General features: G+C 38.9%; 1 protein-coding gene across 3 annotated transcripts in view; it reads left to right on the top strand.

The window, feature by feature from the left end:
* The window catches only part of ntrk2a (neurotrophic tyrosine kinase, receptor, type 2a), an 82,199-nt gene that overhangs the window by 7,514 nt on the left and 51,268 nt on the right, over positions 1-23,417 (top strand). For 2 of the 3 annotated variants that reach the window (XM_071483119.1, XM_071483118.1), the window contains exons 6-12: positions 7,835-7,968; positions 8,927-9,059; positions 9,286-9,357; positions 9,564-9,791; positions 10,986-11,012; positions 12,980-13,017; positions 13,349-13,448. In XM_071483119.1, the coding sequence (XP_071339220.1) occupies positions 7,835-7,968; positions 8,927-9,059; positions 9,286-9,357; positions 9,564-9,791; positions 10,986-11,012; positions 12,980-13,017; positions 13,349-13,448 (732 nt within the window). Of the gene's footprint in view, positions 1-7,834; positions 7,969-8,926; positions 9,060-9,285; positions 9,358-9,563; positions 9,792-10,985; positions 11,013-11,492; positions 11,505-12,979; positions 13,018-13,348; positions 13,449-23,417 lie in introns of all 3 variants that reach the window. The other variant, XM_071483117.1, reaches the window with a different exon arrangement.

The following is a 23,417-nucleotide window of genomic DNA, read 5'->3' as shown; positions in this document are numbered from 1 at the left end:
GATGAACGACTGGAGAAAGTGAACTGAAATGAAGTTTGTTGTCAAAACCTATGAGAATAACTGTACAAAGAATACAGTTCATGCATTGAGAACAGTCACTGTGTTAATCAGTAATATATACCCACTGGTATGTGAATTGCTACTGGCTACAGCGAAGACACTGCTCATACTGTTCTTCACTTCTGCAGGGCTCTGCTTAGCTGTATATTTCCCTAGACACAGTGAAGCACAAAAGAAAAAACTACAATATGTTACACATGAACAAGCAAACAAATGACCAAGTGAACACATGCATGCACACCCAGAGCGCTGCTTTAATAGAGGGCTTAAAAATTTAGTGTCACTGAGAGGCCACAGACACTAAACAGGCTGACTGCATCTCTGTCCTGTGGGGAATTTACCTATGTGATACATAGACTAGCTGCTAGAAGGAAGAGAGTGAGAAATATGTCACACACTGAGTGTGTGTGTGTGTGTATTTGTGTGTGTGTGTGTGTGTGTGCGCATGCTGTGTGACAGGTTATGTCAACTTATAGACTGGTTACAGTCATCGGAGACTTTGCTTGTACATGTAGAAAGGTCACTGTACAGGACATTATAAGAGCAAAGAGCTATTTTACTGTGAAAGGACATTTGTGTGACTGAACACACAGATGACATCAGTGAGTCTCAAAGATGCTGAGTGGAGAAAATTTGCCGCATGTATCGCAGTAAAATGAAGTCAAGACCATCTGCGCCCCGTCCTATAACACAGATGACCTGCTGTCACGCAACAGATTTCATTTCCTTTTTCTCTGAATCATCATTTATCAGTCCACCAGGAAAGATTTGTTTCTGGATTTACAGAAAGCTGCACTTATATATATATATATACTGACCTGCAACAGCAATAACCGCATTCTTCAAATATTTGATTCTAAGAAAAACTGTGTTTTGTTTCAGTGTTCCCATATTAAGGAATACTGTGTCTACAAACCAGAAAATATTTTGAAACCCCTAATTTCTACACATCAGTAAATAGGGTTGGAAACAGCTGACATTTAATGAGCTTGATGCCTGTGCATTAGTACGATATGTAAGGAAAAAGAGAAGAGCAACTTTTCCTGGGGTGACTGAGAATATCAGTACAGGATGTGACCGGACTGTGTCAGCAAGAACAGTCGGTCGACAGTGACAGAGAGAGGGATATTACAGTAGGGTTGCTGTACATAAACTCATTACAAAGATGAACACACATTTGAGAGTTAGATGACCATGAAACCATGAAAACAATGATCCAGTATTTCAACAAAGCCAATGATTAGAGAAAAAGTAACACAGATGAAATAGATCCATGTACCAGAACTTTTTTTTTTCCTCTGTCCTCTCCCATCAATCATTTCCCAACCCCTCAGATTTATCTGGTGTCCCTGTCTATAAAACTGTGTGTAAAGCAGTTCAAACTAGCTCCACCTCCAGCAGCTACAACAGTAACATGCTTCTGAAACACTGATGTTTCAGTATTAATAATCTAATGATGTTATATATAATATCAATCTGGGACCAAACCTGCACTTTTACTGTAATACTTCATCCGTGTCCTGCGGCTAATATTTAAGTACTTTTATTTATGTAGGATTTTTCTTGTAGGACTTGTAATGGAGTATTTTTACATTGCTGTATTGGTACTTTTAGTTTCGTGTATGATCTGACTACTTCTTCTGCCATTGTCTGGTGGTGGCAGTGGCTCAACACCTTACTTGGACACTTTCATTGGTTTTTCCTTTAATTCGTCACCTGTCTGTATCTCCTGCATGAATTTTTAATGAGCATTCCTATTTTGGACTCTCTTGTATTCATAAACAGGGTCAGATTACAGCTTGACCTGTCTTTGAAAGTCTGAGTCTGACCTGCTCTTATCCTATGAAAAAAAATCTGTGCAACTCTAGCCTGGATTTGTAGGTTTTTATAAGCACAAATCTGGCTGAAATTGACATTGAGTTTTACAGCTTGAGCTTGACCCAAGTAAACAAATGAAACTTAGATTGTTCCAGCCTATGGGGGATATGTCCAGTCAGAGCTGGTTTGTTGATATGAAGTGAAAGTGAACATAAAGTACCCACTTCATGTCCAATTTAGATTTATAAAACACTCAATAACAACAATCCGAAAAGATTTATAGGCCTAAATTCAAATTTAATCTATTTTTTTCTCTAATAAGCCAGAACATGAATCTGAAAGTATTTTTGCCATCTGTTGTTGACAGTAAAAATGATCTGGTCAAAAATAGCTCAGTCGGGATGCACAGGATACAAACAATAAGTTAGCTTTCAGGAAGCTAACAGTGTCATTGATAACTTCTATTGATCCGTCCCCTCTGCCTCCCCTCCATTAGTAGAGGTTATTTTTGGCATTAGCACAGTTACAGCAGGGCCCCTGGAGAGGTGGGCAGGGGACCCCCTGGCAGAGTGACATATGAGGAGGAGGACATGGTGGGGCAGGGGTGCCAAATAATGCCCCAGGGCTAACAGTGTTACACCAAAAGACCTCTCAGTCTGGTCAAACTGCTGGCCCTTTGGTCTCTCTGTTGTTTTCTCTTACTATTGTTTGCCTCTGACTCTCTCTTACTCATTTTCCATCTGTCTGACTGCTTCATGTATGACTGTTTCTCCTTCTGTATGCCTGAACATATCTGAGTGACATATGAGGAAGACACAAAGGAGAGGAAATACCCAATGATGCCCTCAGGCTGACACTGATCTCTCAGGCCACCCGCATATGTCTCTCTCTCTCTGTCTCTGTTTCTCTCTGTGGACTGTTTACTGCTGGAGCCCCACTCAAAAAGGCTGGCAAACAGACCGTTCCCACTGCTGACCAATAGAAAACTCCACTAAAAAGTACTGCTCTGATGTTACTGCAGTCCCGTGCTTGTGCAATATGAAAATAAGGGAACTGTGACACTCAGAAAAAATGTTGGGGTTCAAACAGCTGGAGGTGTTAAAACAATCCCATGCAGCTGGTTGTTTCAGGGGGAAAAAAAACCTTATAAAAACCCTTTAACAACACTTCCTTAAGTTGTGCGATTACTTTAGCTCATGAAGATCTAGAAATCTAAACTTGCTGTGTAATCACACAAGTTTCTGTGGGTGAAAGTATCTGCTAAGGCATAAAAGGCATAAATGTTAATAATTGAAACCAGCTGTCCAGAGCAAAAGTGCTTTTTTTCATGTGCTGTGGAAATGACATTGCATGGATCACCAGATCACCATGTCTCCCTTTCTGTTTGTCTGTCTCTCAGTCAGCTCATTTGTTTGGCTCGAATGACTGTCTGTCAGGCTCATTTGCCCTTAATAAACCCCCTTCGGTCTTTTGATTGTTATTCATATGCTTTTTTTCCTGCCTGCACTGTTCCCTCTCGGGACTCCAGTTTATATTTCCCATGAGTAATCTGTCTGTACACGCAGACAGATATGTTTGAGTGTCAGTCTTTTTTAATTAATTAAATAACAAGACACTAAAGCTGTAATACTAAACTTAAAATCAACACAGAAGTTAGAAAGCACAAGAAAATCAGCACAGTGCAGATTGACAGACAGATTAGGTTGGTATTCATGTCTTGTGACAGCAATGTTTTATGAGACTGTTGAGTGTGTTAAAAATAATGGACATGACGTTTAGTGCTGTCCCACCAACATTTGGCTCTCCTGCTTTCCTTTTAAGGCCATGCTGCTGTCATTTACAAGTGAGGTTTTGGTAACAAAAAGTTTGAAGAGAGGACGACAGCTTAAGAAAGAGAAGTGAACAGCAGGTTGAAACTGTTCAGTAAATCACCTTCATGGGAAAGGGAAGAAACTAATTGTTAAAGTTTTGAAATGGGGTGAAATTATTTTGTGTAAAGATAGAATACTGTCCAGTTTTGATTGTATGTGTTATCAGTGGTCCTTTTTATGACAGAAAATAAAACATAGCTGAACCAGCTCAGTATCACATCCAGGACAACTGTGTACATGCACAGAGGTAGGAAGTCGTGAAGGGGTCGAGATGAAGTAGGCCAAAGTTTCACCTTTTTGTGAACCGTTAACAGTTTTTCTAACTTTACCTTAACAAAGCAAGTTTTTAGCTGGTTGACCTTGACTGTATCATAATGCCATGCCTACATTATTTCCTTTCCTATCCTTGCTTTTGGCAAATCATCCAATATCAACATTCATGTCTGTTTGAGCTGATCAGAAACCAAAATAACTAACCAAAGACAGGAAATCAACTCCAAACCGAGGGGGAAATGAGTTGAAATGTTCAGATACTTTGTTATAAACATTAACACTAAGTAACTTGCCACAATTACTTAAATGTTGCATAAAAACAGTAAAAGGGCAGCAGATACAGAAAGGCAGGGATTAAAGCTTTCAAATAATCTGAAAGGTGATACATTTGGGAGTCAGAGATGGCCAGGTGTCAATCTGATCCACAATAGTTTTAGTCAGAAAATCAATAATCTATAAAGGATTCTGAATTCCAGAGCTGCTCATCCAGTCGCTGTTCTTGTTCCCCTCCGTGTTTCTCTGAATCCTTTGAGCAGGAATTATATTTTGTGAATCTTTCTCTCAATGTCTTGACAGCCTTCGCTGTGCTTGAACAACAGAACAATGCAGAGGCAAACTCAGGGAAAAGATTTGTGTTGTGTGACTCTCCAGCACATTCGCTCCTCTCCCTGTTGTATATTTGACAAAGATTTCTCCCCCTCTCTCCTGCTTCTGCCTCTTGCTACAAATCGTGGCATTTTTGGCATGGTGGAAGGTAAATGTGCACACTTCTTTAAATGCCTATATGGATGTGCCTATTATGGCCTGTAACATGAGCTGACAACAGTGGCACCTCCAACACAGACGCTAAAGTATGCCGTGGCGTATTGTGTGGAGGTTACAATCCCGAGAGCAGTTGATGTTTTCCTTTTAAATATGAGCTGTGAGCAGCTATTCAGCACCACATGTGCTCGTAATTCACAGCCCATTCATAGAGCGGGCTTGTGGTGAATGAGGGCAATCTGGATTCATGGAGTCAAGGACTGTCAAGGACTGGCATATACACAGTGCTAATGAGATCTATTCTTCACACATTCACTCTTCTATAGGTCTGATATGGTAAGGTTTTCATGGTTACAGAAAAGAAAGGCCTTTTTACAATTTTGACCTTAATGAAAATACTAGTAAGTAAAGTAAGTAAAAAGTAAGTAAAATTTGAGAAAATGCGAATAAGCTGCTCATTGGTGAGTTCCACAAAGTCCATCTAACGCTATCTCATTTATTTCTGGTGCAAGTGCAGTATTTCCAATTATTCATTCTGGCAATGTAAGATTTATGTAAAACATGGAAACACCAAGTCATAGACGTGAAGCTCATGAAAAAACATGGTTTAGTAGACATGCCCCTACCTCACTAACTGAAAGAATGAATGGGAATGGAAGTGAGATACTTTTCGGTTTCATGAGTTGTCCCAATTAAAACACCTCCGTCTTACATTGGAGCCACATGGAACCTGAAAAAATATCCTGTGTTGGTACAAATCCAGATGGCCGTGGGCCAGAGCCTCTGTCACTATTAACATATCTTGTCAGAAAGTCAATCGATTGAATGCAAAGGGGTGCAAAATGGCCTCAAAGAGAATCAAAACAACTACAAAGGCAATCAAAATGATTACAGTGAGATGCAAAGCAACTACAAAGACACAAAATCACCATAAAGAAACGCAAAACAACCATAACCTACAAAGACAATCAAAAATGATTACAAAGAGATGCAAAACAGCCACAAAAAGATACAAAACATCTGCAAAAAGACACAAAATGATACCAAAATGATACAAAATGACTGCAAAGAGACTAAAAATAACTACACAGAGATGTAAAATACCCTCAAAGAAACATTAAAAAAAAAAAATTACAAAAAGGCACAAAGCGATTGCAGAGAGACACAAAACCATGATAGAGAGAAACAAAAGTATTTTTTTTGCATTTCCTTGAGTCTGTATGCCGACGGGCCATTTGTCTCGCAATTCGAATCATTGGGTGTTATATTCTTATTCAGAGCATTCAGCCATATCACATGAAACCAGAAAGGTGTATCACAAAGTGGTCACTGAGTTGGGATTGTTTTGTGAAAAACAAAATATAAGAATCCTGTATTAGATATTTTACAGTCTGAGTCTCAATTTGCACTTGGCCTTATGCAATTTAGGGGCTACATCTATTGCATTTTTCTAAAGCCAAACATGCTGGATCCCCTGATCGCAGCACTTATATTTCAAATAAAACAGCCACATTACTGGAGCTAAATGCACAATTTGAGCATGTATGTATTTATATTTGCTTGTTTGTTATCACTTACATACTCTCGTATTGCCTCCTGTCTGTGTATTATGTAACTTTTTGTTATTGGTGTGTTCAAAAACCAACAAGTTAAAACAAGCAAACAAATAAATGAATGAATAACTAAATATAACAAATAAATAAAAAAATAAAAATATATTCACTTGCTGCAGGTTGGTTATGCAAATAATAGTGAAATCTTACCATGTAATGGCTCGTGTTGTCACAGACACTCGCTGCTCTTCAGTCTCACTTGTTGATTCTGAACGCATCCAAGCAGCCAAAGGATTATCATCACAGAGCGTCATGGATGGTTTGACTACCAAAGCTGTGCTTGTAAATAATTGAACATGGAAATAATTTTCAAAGTATTGACAGGTCACGACAACTGTACTCATATCAAAACCAAAGAGGTTCCCAGAGGCTTTATTCTAATTTCCTAGCTTTAAGGGTTGTGTGTGTGTGTGTGAGTGTGGTGTGACCTGCAGATGGCTGTTGTGGCAGCAGAAAGCTGATTTACTGAGAGTCTGTTAAGATATGTGGTTGTGATATGGCAGCTGGCCTGCCACCACTGAAATGAGTGGTTTTTAGTGCATCTCACTGTGATTGAGAGGGTTGCTGTAGTGATAAGTGGGTTGCCCTGGTGATAAGCATTCTGTCGACGGACAAGAGAGATTGGAAGAGGAGGGGAGAAGGGAAGAGGACAGGGTTCGATAAGAAATCTGTCCAGTTTTATCTTCAGTACTGGTCAACACCCACTTCTTCTCTCTTATTTTTGCTCTTCTCTTCTTGTCTTCTTTTTGTTCTCATCTTGTTCTCTTCTTCTTACTGTCTCCTCCCTTCTTGTCTTTTTTCTCTTCTCTTTTCTTCTCTTCTCTTCTTCTTCATTCCTTCACCAACGACATTATTGGACAAGGGACAAGGGTGGCAAGACTCTGATTGAGTCTGATTGGTCATGCTCAGGTCACCTCCTGGTCAGCACTGTACACACACACACACACACACACACACAGACACACACACACACAGACACAGACATGCACACACAGCGTCACCAGTGTCTTTGCTTTGACAGAGGCTTCAGACTGTGTCCAATCAATTTAGTACTTGGGCTGCAGAAGACATGCACTAGTAATCAGTGTAACCATCACTGTGTTTGAACTCTGTCTCTTTGTCTGACTGTTTGATTGGGGTGAGTGTGCTTAAATGAAAGTGTGAGAGAGAGAGGGAGATTGAATCTGAGGCCCGTCTTTGTGTGCGTTTCTTTTCACTCTGTGGTAGTGGGTGTGTGTGTTTGCCTGCTCTTCCACTCTTATTGTCGAGGTTGTTACGTGCCTTGTGTTTCAACTGAAAGGACAAGAGTTGGCCATGAATCCTAAGTTTGCTTCCTTCCTTTTTTCTCCCCCCTCTTTCCTCTCTCCATCTCTATACCCTCCTCCCTCTGTCCTCCTCATCCTTTTTTCCTGCTCCCTACTCCCTGGTTGTATGTAGAGGTTCCCATGGCAACACTGCGCTCAACCAAAGGGTCAGTAAAGGAGGGGGAGAACATGGAGCTGTCCTGTGAGACCTCTGGTGTGCCTTCACCTGAGCTGATTTGGAACATGGCATTGGTCACCAACTATGTGGTTAGGTCACACACACAGACACACACACACACACACACACACACACACACACACACACACACACACTCAGATATGTTAGGTTTTTTTTTTTATCACATTACTTACAAACCTGAAATGATTAGTCAATAAATTGATTAGATGCTCTACAGAAAAATAATTTTTAGAATTGATTTAATTGTCATTTTTCAATCAAAGACATTTGCTGGTTTCAGCTTTCTAAATGTGATGATTTATGGCTTTTCTTTGTTTATTAGGTAGCTTAAACTTTGCAGTCTCATACAACAGTCCTTCAGTATCCTTCCTGAAGGTTCTAAGGTTCAGGTTTTGTGTATCCTGTTTTAAAGAGCTGTTGATGGAAGAGCTTGAGGCTGCATTCTGTGGTGGTGTTGAAATGTATTGTTTTCACAATTACAAGGGTGTCTAATATTTACTCTACCTTCACTGATATAAATGGAATGGACAAAATAGCAGAAGCACATCTCAGTATAATGCAATGTAGTTCAACGACACCTCTCTAAAATAAAATTGGACCTTTTAACCATTGTGAAAATAGGATTTATTGCAGGGCTGCTATATTAAACTAGATTAGTTTTACAAATGTTTTTCTACATTGCCTGCTGTATACAGTGCCATGAAGGTGATGATTTCACTGGTATGATAAACTGATTCCAGTGCTTCCCATGCTTTGTTACATATTGTGAACATCATTCAACTTGTACATTATCAGGGTCCGCTCAGATTTAAAGGCAAAATCTGATTCCTGTAGCTCTCAAACTTCAAGAGATTTTTTTGTCACAGCAGTTTCACATAACATCACCATGACAGATTTGTTTTTGGTAAATACAGTCATCTTACAATAAAAAGTCATGTAAGTCAAGATAAGCACTCATTTCTCTTGTGTTTGTGTTGAGAAAATAACTGAGTATTCATGCTGATGTTGGTGTGTTTACACACTCAGATCGAGACATCAGGCCAGATTTCGATTCTGCGACTGTCCAACCTGTCTTGGCTGGACCACAACAGCAAGATCAGCTGCACAGCTGAGAACATTGTAGGAGAGAAGGAATCGTCTCTGCTACTGGATATACTTTGTAGGTTTACCCTCTTGCAGACAGCCCTGAGGTGTCAAAGCCTCCATCTGTGTAGTATAGGCTTTGAAACAGAGAATTAAAAGCTGGAGACAATTGTTCTTCTCACCTTTTAATCAGTGTTTCTATATGCTTCAGTAGTTTTTTTTTTTACCTCTGTATAATCTTATCTTGCTTTCTCTCTCATCTGTTTGTATCTTAAACTATCTATTCTTTCCACTACCCTCAGTTCCCCCCAAAATCACTAAGCTGAGTGATGCAATCTCAGACCATCACTGGTGCATCCCCTTCAGTGTTTCAGGTAAGAGAGAATAATGTCCTTTAATGATTTTGACTTTGCTGTTGATTTTCGGTTTGGCAAGGCCTCAGCATGAACTACTTACCCTGAATTTTAAATGGTGTCACAGTGTGTATTAATCAAAGCAATGTAAAACAAAGAATAAAGACTGGTAATTAAAGATTACAAAACTAACTGAGACTCTTGTATCATCTTCATAACCTTTCCAGGAAACCCAGAGCCCAAGTTACAATGGTTTCTGGATGGTGAGGCGGTGACAGAGGGGGACTACATCACGACCATGATCCATGACATCACAGAGAGGGAGTACCACGGGTGCCTGCAGCTGGACAGTCCCACACACATCAACAATGGGAAGTACAGGCTGGTGGCTAAAAACAAATACGGATCAGACCAAAAGGAGGTGGAGGCTCACTTCATGCACAAGCCCGGGGATGGTGAGGAGTAACACTGCACAGTGCTTCATTTTCTGTTTTCACATAATTCTGATATTGTAGCCATATAACGTAGCACAAAATAACTGTTTCTTTTAAAATCACTATAACTTTAATTGAAGAGTACTATCAAATTTTTCTAGCACAAATTCCTCATTTCAGCTTCTCAAATGTGGTTATTTGCTATGTGATATAAAGTGAATATCCTAGGATCCTGGACTGTGGGTTTGACAATACAATTTCAAAATGTCAACTTTGGCTTTAGGAAACTGTCTGAGACTGAAGGACGCTTTTTACACCGAATGAATAATTCTTTAACTGGCATATTGATGTAACTTGCAATCATTTACACAATACACTTCGTCTTTTTTTATTTTATTTTTTTCTTGTAGCCCTTGCAAGCCTTTAAAACTGATGAAGAATTCATCACATTCTGTGACTCTTATGAGTCTTTCTGGATACTCTAAATGTCTTTTTGTATATAGTTGCCCCTCACTATATCTACTATGACTGTGAACTTTCTAAAGTCACTTTAAATGGGGAGTTGTATTAAGAATCCCCATTTAAACCTCACAGGTTGAAAATGAATGCACCCTGCATATATACAGTAGGCCTATGCATTTTTCAGTCTGGGTCCATGTGCATAGATTGTTGATGAGGGACTGGTGGTTGGCATGAAAGCCAAAAGCAGGATATCATACTGGCAAGGTACAATTATGTTTATGCAATTACTAGTAGTAGATTTGAAGCTGTTTTTTGAATATTAAAGTATGTTCAAGTATAGCTATGAGTACCGTGTAAATAATTAGACAGAAAGAATACACATGATGTGAGATATACAGTACATGGGCATGAAGCATTTTATTAAGATGTAGAAAGGTGGTTGTGTACAGGACAATAGTGTCAATAAAGATACAAACAGTATCTGCACAGTAGAATAAAGCACTTAACACTTTATTGTGCTTAAAAAAGGCAACATTTCTATCCCACTGGGTATGTCAGGCAAATGGCCAACATGATAAAAAGCTGTATATGTCTGATACAACCCACCCTCTGCAGCTTGAGAGAAAAAGAGGGCACAAGTATCTAATATTTCTATAAAGCTTTAATCTACTGTGCAGATACTGTCCAAGTAATATTTGACCAAAGGGAACATTTAATCAGATTTTATCTATTTGTTGTTGTTGTAATGTGTAGGAACTGAGCAGGAGCCTTACTATTATGGTGAGTAATAAATATTCACTATAAACATTTTAATCAAATGTTAAAGTGAAAAGTGTTAAATCCAACACATCTGCTTTAAATTCATAGTGTCTGTGTTTTTAGATCAATGTTTTTTATGTTTAACATTTCATCTTTTTTTATCAATTAACACAAATTACATTTTAGAAATCTTTCTCCTTCTCTTTTTTCTCTCAAGTTGCTGAGGGTGCGTTACATACCTACACATCCTTGCAGCTAGGGATTAGGATTGATGTTATGTCTTTTTTTCACACTGTCAAGTTGGGCATGTTGAATATATGTTGTTTGTTGCTTTGTGAATTGTGTTTGTGTTATCAATATGTTTTTAAACAAGCTCAGAGAGCAGGCATGACAGATAACATTGTTTGTGAGGTGCATGTCAAAAATTTACAGTTGAAGTATATTGATATGTTTGGAAGATAATTTGTCTCTGTCTTTCTCCAACACCTCCTCCTCCTGCAGAGCTAAGCACAGGTAGTATCATGCCTTTTATTTACTCACTCATGCTAGCATCACATTTTGATTAATTTACATTCAATTGACCATTCACAAAGCCCCGCCCCCCACTTAGTTACCGGTGCTTTGCCTGCCAAATGCGCCATATTATATATTGTTATTCCATATTGACACATATGTGGTTTACATTGTGGCAGATTATTAATAATTCTTGAAATGGCTCCTTTATTTCAGTCAGAGGAAGACAAAAGCAGACTGCTAATTTCTAGTCAGTGACCATCAATTTTGTTGGTGGAAATGGTTTTATCGGCTGTAGCTAGCTTGCTTATTAAGCTAATGTTAACTCATTGAGTTGGCTGAAAATGTTTTCCCCTGGACTTTGGCCTTGGACCTTTTATGTTTCCTTTGAAGAGGGATTTAAATCAGCACTGGAAGGACAAATACATGATTATGTGCTAAGATAGTGAGGCTAAAGCTGTATGTTCCAGGGAAAAAGGTCAGTGCTTTCACCAGTGATGATCCATGAACATGGAAATAAAGAAACAGAATGGTCTTATAGTTTGAAGGTAGTTAGTTCACATATTGTCAGTAAAACGGGTAAAACTGTTTGGCTTTTTAGCTTATATACTTACATACATGCAAGAGGTTAGATTTATACTTAATTGTTTCTTCTCTTAGTTTTAAAGAGTATGCTTTACTTTTAACGTTACAAAAGAGAAGGATTTGAGGGTGAGAACCAACAATGTGTTTATCAAAGGAAAGACTACTGCAGTTATGAGGCTGGGGGTGCAGGAGTGTCAACTTTTCCAAATCTGTTAAAGCTGGACAGAACCTCTAAAATTTGCTTAAATTCTGATAGCATGTAGGACCAGTGTTGTGTCAAAGACTGTGTCTCCGTCAACATGTGCTTCCTCTTTCTCTAACCCTAACCAGTTTTCTGCACTCTACTTAACCATAACCAAACCTAAGCCCTAACAAAAGGGGTTCTATCGGTAAATGCTATTCATATGAGAGAGAAACAGGGGAACAGACTTCGACACAAGGCACAAACCCATAATATTGTAACATTACATGCCACTGGCCTTGGAAACTATGCTTGCAGTTAGTGAGCTGAAGAAAACTGTTTAATTCATTTATTACACGTTGTTTATGTATTTTCTTGTTTTCATCACTATCACTCTTCATACACCCCCATACATGTAAAGAGAGTTTTACAGGCCTGCTATAGTTACGGTTGCATAGCTACGATTGGACAATTGCTGAAAATACTAAAATACAATCCACCTTAAATTAAATTCCCCTAGTGAGCAAGCTGTTCAATATAAAAAAAAAGCAGATGACCAACAAATTATATTATGCATATTTACTCAAGAAATTTTGACAGCATATGTTAGAATTACATGGATTACAACAGTGACCATCACTCGCTCACACATCACTTCTTGAGTGGCTATTCTTTCCTATTAATTCTTCTCTCTCTCCTTCCTGTGCAGAGGGTCCCCCTGTTGAACCACCTGAGGATAGAGTTGCTGTAAGTCACATCTCACCATTTTCCTGTGGCGTTGTTTCTTTGCCGATGGCCTCTGCCAGTTCTTTACTGTTTGAACAGTTTTTTTATGTTACTTGTCTAGAAACACCTGAGTCGGGTCTATTTTTTTAATGTAATAAGTAATTGAATGAGCCTAACACAATGAGGATACAACAGAAAATCTGCCTTTCTTGGACAGTCATATAAATACAACCATCACCTATACCTTTTGTTTTCTTGTGTGAATGGCATTTAGCTTGGTGTGGCTGTCGGTGTTTGTTTGCTCATCTCTTCAGTAGGTGTAACACCATAACTCCACTTTCTCATTGTGCAGGTGTACGTGGTGGTGGGCATCGCCGCTGTAGCCTTCACTGGTTTCCTTCTAATGTTGGTTATTCTCAAGTTTGGAGGAAACTCCAAGTTTGGCATCAAAGGTAAGACTTCTGAGTTTTATCTCAGTGGCATCCACCCTGTGGGGTAGGATGAACACTTTAAATTAATGTAAAAAATGTCAGTAAATGCTTTTAAGGATGTTTGGACATCAAGATCAAAGATGTGGGAAATTTAAGTGTAAAATGGATGGCTTCATGGATACATTAAAAACAGCATCTGATCATTTGCCCCAAAACACCAAAATCAGAAATTGGAACCTGATATTACTTCCAATACAGATAATAATTGGAGAAAACTAAGTCTGTTTTATGATATAATATAATATTAGTCTACAAGTTTAGCTTTTTGAAGGTATAAAGATGTTGGCTGTGTATTCTTTTTCTATTTCTAATTGTTGCCTTAGACTCACTTGTGGGAGACTTGATCATACTTATACAAACCACAATACGGATACACAAATACATTTTCCTTGCTGTGGTTATTTCACATGGGAAATTGATAATCTGGGGCTGAAGTGTGAAGATGGGAAAAGCTTCATGTATGCTGTTCAGATTATTCACTGAATTAATGGGCTTGCGACACTAAAATTCTCGTTCAAGGTTGCATGCCGTATATGGTATGTAGATCTCATTTAATATGCAGACCGCCATGTATCCATGAATCCATCCTGTTCAGGTGAAACAGCTGCTGTTTGATGGAGTTTGATTGGGTCTCAGTGCTGCTGGTGAATAACATGCATGTCAACTAAACTGAACTCTTGTTGTCTTTGTCATGTTCATGTAAAACTACCGAGGTATTCATTGTTGAAGATCTCCCTCACAAACTCATATTAGTATTATTTTTTTGGCAACACAGTGTTCAAAACACATTTTTATAACGTGTAACTTCTGTGATGGACTGCAACTAATGTATTTTCTCTTGTAGAACTTATCATACTGACTTACTACAACATATTTGTCTCTGTTTTCCTCATTTTGACCTTATTCTTTGTGAACTAACAATAACCACTGATCAATACTCCCATCAGTCCACCCATTTCAACATATTACACATACTACATAACAATGGTTATGTTGTTTTTTTTATATCATTATAGACATATTCAGTGTGAAGCTAAAGAACTGTGAGCAGACATATGTTTTTTATTCCCACTGAAAACTGTCTCCTGTGTTTTCCATTCAGTTAACTTAAATTTAGTGGACTTTGGTTGAAAAGACAAAATGCTTTTATGATAATCGACCGAAAAGTTCAAAATTCTTAGGAAGTGAGTGTGTGCTGTGTAAAGTTGTTTTAGGAATAAATAACCTTTTGGCAGTGAACCATTAGCATTTGATGCGCTGAAGGTCCACATTTTACATTTAAATTACCAAACCAAAAACTTGATAAATGTGTGTTTCCAAGTGTGTGCGCATTTATGTGTGTGACTTTTGGTTACACTGTTGACGTGCAGTATTTTGGCAGTGATTGATTTATAGCTCCCCAGAGAGGAGGGGTGGAGGACAGATTGTGCAGCTAGTATATACATTGTGTACATGTGTGTGGTTTCTTCATTTTCCAGGAAAGGTGAATGAGGTTGTTGTGAAGAAAATTATTTCTCTAATTCCTCTTGGCATTCCCTATATATCTGTATTTCCACGTATGTATGTTTTCTTGTCTAAGCATTTTTGCACGTGTATGCACTGCTATTCGTGTGTAAGGTCACATTACAGTTTTGCCCTCCTGATTGCTTCCCTTGAGTCTCCATCCTTCTCTCTTTCCACTGATAACTTCCTCTCCCCATGCGGTCCTCATGCTCCACATAGATCCAGATGTATGTGCCCTGCAGCATGTTGACATTGGGGTGAGTGTGTGGAGAGAGATACTGAGGGATAGTGGCGTCAGTATGAAGAGCAGAGTCAGACGCAGAGAGTTGGAGAGCTGTGAGTAATACACAGCAAGAGCAGCTGAGCCCACATAATCACTGTTTGTTTTTAAACCTATGTCCAATACCAGAGTGATGACCTAAGTTCATCTCAACAACAGAAATATTACTGCAGATGGCAGCACACTATCAGCGCTAATCAAACACAAGCAGCACTTTGCCGTCACAACATGCTTTTCTAAATCATAAACACATGTCCACAGACGCACACACACCCCCACATGAGCACAGTCAGTGCTGACGATGATGAACTTGCGATCACAAGGTGTGAAGAGAGCGTGCCATGTTGGACAGGTGTGCATGAGAAAGGCACAGCCCACCTTGCTGATTCTGAATGATGCTGCTCCAGCTCTATCTTACAATCGAGAGGAAAGATGTACCTGGTTTACATTATTTATACTGACTGCATTAATCTTCGCCTCTCTCATCAATAACACATGGGCAGTGTTTGGTACAGGTCACCTCTCCTTGCTGCTTCTTGACACTCATAGGATGAGAATACACCGTCTATAGTTGTATGTGTTCTTGTGCTGGCAGAGGGGAGTAAGTAAATAGGATTAAATGTTATATTGACCTTATGGATAGTGATACTGTTGAGAGAGTGAAATTAGATTTAGTATAGCTGGGCTACCTTGCTTGTCTTTCCTCTTGATATGTTAAACCTCAATAGAATTTATTTTGAGTCGTGTGTGGTGAAGTCCAGTATATACTCTTTCTTAGCTCTGGTTTGGTCACCACCAACTGTTGAGGGAAACATCTGCTGCTTTATCTGCTAACTGCACCACTATGTTCACCAGCAACTTTGTATATTTGACAGGAAATAGCTGGAAATAACACTGATGACAGCAGTGAGAGTGAATTAAAACAGTTAGGTTGCTGGCCGGAAAAAAAAAAAAAAAAATCAGAGCAACAAGTTAAGGGAAGGTGAAAATCTGAGGGCGAACTACAGTCATTCCATCAACTGTCAATATCTGTTATAGCAACTTTAAGTTTTTCACCATCCTTATTTTCAGGAGCTGAGAATTAATGGTAAAGATACAATAGGATTAAATTGACTTCTTCCACCACCCTTATATAAAGGAAAATGGTACTTCTGTCCCAGTTAATATGGACAATCCTAAGACTTTGTTGTTAACAATTTATATTGAATGACTCTTAAATAGAAACACGAAGTACAGTGGACTGTGTGATTGTGTCTGGATAGACATGGTGCTTTCAGAGACAAGTTCAGCCAGTTAGATCAGAAGTAACGTGACTTATTACCTGTTTAAAAGTTACAGGATCATTGTAGGGTTTGGACTTAAAATGGAGACACTGAATGGTGAAAATCCTCTTGTACTTTTAGTTTTCATGGTGCTTGTCAGTAGTGCTTAAGATCCAACTTGCTCACAAATTAGGCTAAACCAATCCGATCAATACAGCCCTCTGTTCTCAGAGAGAAGGCAAATCAGGTTTGGTGAGACTACATGGTCCACTATGTGATCTGCCACAGCAGGAAGCAACTACATCATCTGACTCTGAGCCCAAAATACCATACTAAGGCTACTACATTTCACCGAACAAAATTTAGAGCTGTATCCTGGAATCCGCTTTTCCACAGATTGGCTCATGAGGAATCTTGTGAAGTTCAAGTGCCAACAGCTGTTATTTAAACTGAAGTGTTCACAAAAATTGATAGGGGTATTAGAGTAGTGTTTCTAAGTCATGATGAGGTGCATGGACACAGTGTTTGTTAAGGTTTATTAATTCAGGAAGTCTTATTGAAATGGAGATTAACTTTGTAGGACAGATCAAAGCAGAAATTACATGTACACAGTCCAAATGTTGGCTGCAAAAATGGAAAATGAAAACGCAAAGATTCTGAGTTTGAGGAACAGAGAACAATAATAAGAGCAGGGTAGATTAAATAGGCCTGTTGGAAGCCAGTTTCCACAAAATTAGACTTAACAACCTCCCAAACTAATGGCAGACTTGTGAAAAAGAAAACATATCTGACAGAGCAGTGCAGAGAGGGAAGACTGTAGCAGCATGTATGTGTGCCCTTGAAGCACCTGTAGGGAGGGAAATGTGCACATAAAGCTGAGGTCTGATGCAGGAACAAGACTGAAATGTCAAGACAGGAAAAAAAAAAGTCAAAACAGTAAATGTGGAGTGGAGAAAGTGAGAGACAGCTGGAAAGGAAGATAGAGTGAATGCTAAAATTGACATTTGACAAGAAATGAGAGTGAGAAAAACACAGAGAAAACCAGCAAGGATATGTGAGAGAGAGAGACAGATTGAGGGGAAGCAGGGAAGAAATGAAAACATGGGGGAAAAAAAGATGGAGAAAGCTAACGTTGAAAAAGTGAGATAGAGCGAGGCAAAGAGAAAAAGAAAAAACTGAGAGAAGGAAAGAGATGGAAGGAGAAAGACCTCTCTTGTCCACTTATCAATGATTCATCATTAGTGCAGGTTTCAGTTTTCTCCTTGTTTGGTGGAGTTGCACGCCTTCATCTCTCTCCCCCTCTCTCTCTCTCACATACACACACAGCTCCTCACTGTTGATCAATCAATATGACACCCTCAAGGTCAGCAGAGCTCCACTCTAGGCCCGAGGCACTACTGAGCATGCTCAGCATTCCCACCACCTCCTCATCATCCTCATCCTCTTCTTCTTCTTCTTCTTCTTCTTCCTCCTTTCCCTGCTGAAAAGCAGCATTTGCCTCCAGCTCTTGATGTTTTTGATGAACACTGCTCACCCACAAAATGTTTGCAAAGGAAGTAAAAACTGAATGAGTTCAACCATAAAGTGAAGACGCTGAAAAGCGTGTTGAACATGTTTACCAATCGTGCATGCTAACATTTGCATATTAGCAATAAACGCAAAGTTCAGCTGAGAATGGTAGGAATGTCATTAGCCTTGTTTTTTCATAAACCAATATATTGGATAACCTGAATGACCTGAAGACAGCTTTAGAGGAAAGGTCAGGGGATGTAAGGTTTTACCAGTCATCCTCTGGGGAACATGAATGTCTGCAACAAATTTCATTAGCACTATCATGTCTAACATTCTTGAGCTTACCTTACTCAGGTATTTCAGTTGGTGTGTGTGTGTTTGTATAAGCCTTAACAATTGCAGACAACAACATCCCTCGTGTCTTTTCAGTCAATGATACTTAAGAAGGACATATTAAAGGTCAGATGGTTGGGAAGTTTGAGTGTTGCCTGCCAGGGTGCCGAGGTCATTTCTGACATCAACATTTCTTTAGCAACTGCAACAATGTGTTTGCAGGTCAGTGGGTTATTTTAGGTAAATGGCCTAAAGCTCTTACCAGCCTGAGTCACCAAAGCACTGCAGAAAGTATGGATACCTGAACTGCCATGCAGTTTATGCACATGTCATTTTGGGCCTTACAAGCTGAGAGCAAAAACAAAAAATAAATGAAAAACACAAAATACACAAAACATACAGATTGAATAATGCAGTAGTAGTCTATGTAGCAATCACAGCTACTTTCATGCTTTACCACCTTGTGGTTATATGCCTCCGCCAACCAGCAAAGTTGCAGGACATATGGTCACAACCTCCCCTTCCGTTTGGATATAAAATGTCATCACTATATTCTAATCTTGCAGACATTTGAGTTGAGGAGTGTGCCATAATTAGCGTATGAAGGTAAATTTATAAACACGCTAAACTATACCCTGTAAACCCCTGTGCCGTGCCTCCTGCTCCATATATGCTGGAATACGCTCCGGTCCAGTTCACTTATTGTTCACTTGTTATTTCACTTTGTGTGCTGGATCAAGTTTTTCAAGGAACAGTTTTGTTTGTTTGCAGATTTTAATGTTGAGAGCTGGAGGAAGAAAAGTTTAAATGCCTATGGCAGCTCCTGAGGGCAGTGATCGTTTGAAACGTTCTGAAAATGGAAACTGCTCTTTTTACAAAGTGAAATGTTGCCTGAAGACCTTGTCTGTGCACTTCCCTGACTGCAGCTCTTCTTTTGCTACACACTGCACTTTATAAGTGATTGTCCTTACTGCTTTTCACATTGACTTCTGGTGTGTGCGCCTCTTGATCTAGACAAAATGGAAATTCAGGTTTTGATTTCATAATTTCAGTCAGGTTTATTATGCTATAAAGATCCATTTGCATTTGGTGCTGCTCAAAATGTGTTGCTTATGCTTCCTCATTTTTTATTTATTTATTTTCTGGGGATATCTTTCTGGAATTGCAGCCAAATTTTCTAAAATGTCGTTTTAAGTTCTTTGTAATCTATCGTTTTTTAACATGCCCTGATTGTGAACCCAGAAAAGAGGTTTGACAGTTAACAAAATGTAAAAGATAATAATAATATGTATATATAATATTTTCAATAGCGTAATGACAAGTGCTCTAATTGTTGAGACTTTAACCACTTTTGCACCTGACTGGACAAACTTACCATTCAATGTGTTTTCACTATTTACTTTAAGGCTATCCAACTGGAAAACGTGGCAGCTTTTCTGGAGAAATTGTTTATGAATAAAATTACCACAGAAAATAGAACCTAGTTGAAATAATTGATAACAAGGTTTGATCATCATCTAAAATGCTCCCCATGATTTCATTTTCTATTGTTTTTAAGAGGATGTGAAAGCACCCATATGTGGAATCAGACAATGAAAAGCGTTGATGGTCTATTTTGAAAAGGGGAAGTGTTTGTGGTCAAAGAACTGGCAGTGACCATCAGCTGGTGTCTCTCTCTCTTCTCATCTCTGTCAGGGAGTCCATTGTGCAGCCACACATCATTTCCTGTCTTGTATTGGTCGGCCTGACCTTTTGCGAACAGTCAGAGCAGTGAAAAATTAGATAGCTGATACTGGGAGTGCAGTGTGGGAACAGGACATTATGTATACGTACAATTTGTGCAGAGCACAGATGAAATTATTACAGAGCAGCTGAGGATTTAAAATTTGTTTCCATTTTGAAATACGAGAGTTTTTAAATTTGATTATTCTCCACTTCAGAAAGAAAGCACTTTGAAATGTTCAGTGTGACCTTATTTTTTTCTTCTCCCCATTAACTACCCATGTGTATATCAGAGGACATAAATGGACTTTAAATGCATGAAAGGAAACCTGAGGGTCAGCTTTGTCAGCACATTCCCTATCTGCATATTTATCTACATATTTAGGACATTAAACATACCGAAGTCTGGGATGTGAGGTTTTCTGGCGGCAGCTATAATTTTTTAATGGAAATCATTTTTTCGTGTTATTTTCAGATGGCACAGATAGGCCCTGAGCACTGATCACACTGGAAAGAAATGTTAGACTGTCATGTAATCTCGACATAAACTTTCCTAATAAAACATTTGTATGGCCATTGCCCAAGTGTATCCTGAGGTTCTCCTGGCAGCATGGCTAATATCATTGGTGCCACTGTTTCCACTAAACACCAATGAACTCAGTGAGTCACCATACCAAGAAAATGACTTCATCTGTGAGACGAGAAAAAACTAATATAGAAAAAAAAAATCAATTTTCTTTCAGAAACATAAACCGGTTCCACAAATGCTTATGTGAAAGCCCATGGTTTTATAATAATAAATATACCATCCAACAAGAACCATGAAAATGACTTTCATCTACCACATGTACACAGCTGAGTTTTAACATCTGTGAAATTAAACAGTCTGTGAATCCCTTTATGTATCATGCATTCAAAACTGTAAAAGTATTAGCATTGGTATACTTTAAGTACCAAAAATAAAATTACTCATTATGCATTTCAGAATAAAATATAATTGGATTGTAAAATAACTGATGGATGACATCTTATCATTCATATACTGACAGTGTTGTAGCTGGTAAAAGTGGGACTGATATTGATTACTTTATATACTGCGTGGTAGTTTAATATTATATCAGAATTTATTTGTTGATTGTGTTTTGTATTAATAATCTGAATATGCAAACTAGTAACTAAAGCTTTAGTACCTCAAAATTGCACTTAAGTACTTCCCACCACTGTCCAAATGTGATAAGCTGTGTTTATGTGCATTGCCAAACCCTGGGACCTCTCCATTCTGGCTGCTTTCAGATTGATTCTGAGTACATCTGTTTTTGATTTTGTTTTGTTCTTGTAATATAGATTTTACTATTTTTGCCTGGGGAAGAAAGTTAGTGCAAGTCAGAATGCTAAATCACAAGTTACTGCTGTTAAAGTCAAAAGTCATATTGTCTTTTTTGATTTTGCCAATTTGAATCTAAAGCCAGATTCACATCATTACACCAGAGACCAAGTCATATGAGTCCACACCCCTGGTATCTATGAATGTAGACATTTATACTGCATATACTGTATGTGTACACTGTGTCAGTGTCAGTTTTTTCTCAGACAGTGTGACAGTGCGTTGTTGGAAGCCTTGCTGGTCGCTCAGTAAATGTCACTGCTGCCAGACACTGTGTACATGTTGCATCAATGTGGCTTTTTCTTGGCAGCACAGTGAATGTCTGTATGACAGGCTCTATGTTAATGAGGCTTTAGCTATCGATCAGCACCTAGTCCTCCTGCACTCAGACAGATACTCAAGTGGCTAAGAGACAAACATACACACAGAAAAGTCCCCCAGTTTCCTTGAATATGTATGAGAGCTGGCAAAGATGCATGCCAATATCATTTACTGTGACTGGCTGCTTTTCTGTTGTATGGTTGTGCATCTGTGCAGCATTTTCTGCACAACAGGGAAGAAGAGAAAAAAAAGAGATGGAGGGGAGAGACAGAGAGTGAGTGAGCGATTGGGAACAGCACTAGAACAGATAGAGGTTTATTGATGGGCTAATTGATCGGCTGCCTGTCCAGACTGAGCCAGGATGCCTCTGTCTTCTTGGCCCTGCCTTCCCATCACTGCCTGTAATGCTAAGGTCAGCACCTCTGCTCTGCAGCATGTGTGTGGGTGTATGTCTGTGTGCGGAGGGCAGGTGGGGGATAAGGGGACATATGTGTGATTGACAGGGTAAAAGCACGAGTGCGAAGGATGGAGGGAGAATTAAAAAACAAAGACTTAATGCCAGAGAAAGAGAGAGAAAATGCGAGGACGTAGAAGAAAGTGAGCCCTCTGTTCTGCATCGTGTGTGTCTGAGAGGCACACTGTCAATCAGGGTAGTGTTTTTTGTTTTTCCTCATGCATCAGTGCATGTCCGTACCTGTAGGATGTCCCACAGCGAGTCTTAATTTTCAGAACATCTTCATACTCAGAACTTCGCTGTAATACAGTATTTTCTGGAGGCTAAAGAGACACATCGGGCAAGTTAGATTTATTACTGTTTCTTGAAGTCCAGTCCGTGGTCCAGAGCCAACCCCTACAATTTGGCTGAGCTGTCCGTGTGTTTTTCAAACTGGCTCGAAACCAAGCAAGAAGCAGCACAAAGCTGACGTGCCCAGAGAATCCAACCAACATATTTCCTGAGAACATGCTGATTAAATAGATAGACGTCACAGTCAAAAGAGCATGTTTTTGTGTATGTGAAGATTTCAGTAGGCGTTTGACTTTTTTATTAGCCATTTGGTCAGTTTCAAAGGAGAGATATTTATCAAGTTACAAGACTGTGCACTTAATGTTCAAAGTGCTGTTAGAAAATGATTTGCTACTAAAAATAACTGGCATTGGACCATGTGCTAGTGCTTGTTATTTGCATATCTATCTATCTCAATTTTCCTTCTCTTTGATTTAAGTTATTGAACAATACACATTGTTTCTCTTTATTTTCTTACATGTCTAACTGTACCTCTTTAAGGGTCATTGTCTTTTTATCATGTGTGACGTTTAAAATCTTTACCCTAGTGTTCCTCATCTGTCCTCAACTAAGCAGATTCAGAAATGAAATTTATCTCCAGATTGAAGCTACTGTAATGAGGATCCCACTAGGTCTAAGTTATGTCAGTTTGTATATTTTCTATATGTTACCTTTGAGTGAAAAGGATTCAGATTTACTCCAAATGTCGTTGAAAAGAGAGGACAGTTTTTGGAATGTGTGAGTGAACAAGGAAGAAAATGTGTTGGTGGATATTGAAGACGGTGTGAACATGTTTGTGTGTGAAAAACAAATCTAAATCTTGGTTTGT

The sequence above is a fragment of the Trachinotus anak genome, unplaced genomic scaffold (assembly GCF_046630095.1).
Source record: "Trachinotus anak isolate AG129_WGS33_773 ecotype Australia unplaced genomic scaffold, CSIRO_AGI_Tana_v1 ptg000008l, whole genome shotgun sequence".
Classification (NCBI taxonomy): Eukaryota; Metazoa; Chordata; class Actinopteri; order Carangiformes; family Carangidae; genus Trachinotus; species Trachinotus anak.
Note: the sequence above shows the minus strand (reverse complement) of the source record. Positions and strands in the feature narration are given on the sequence as shown.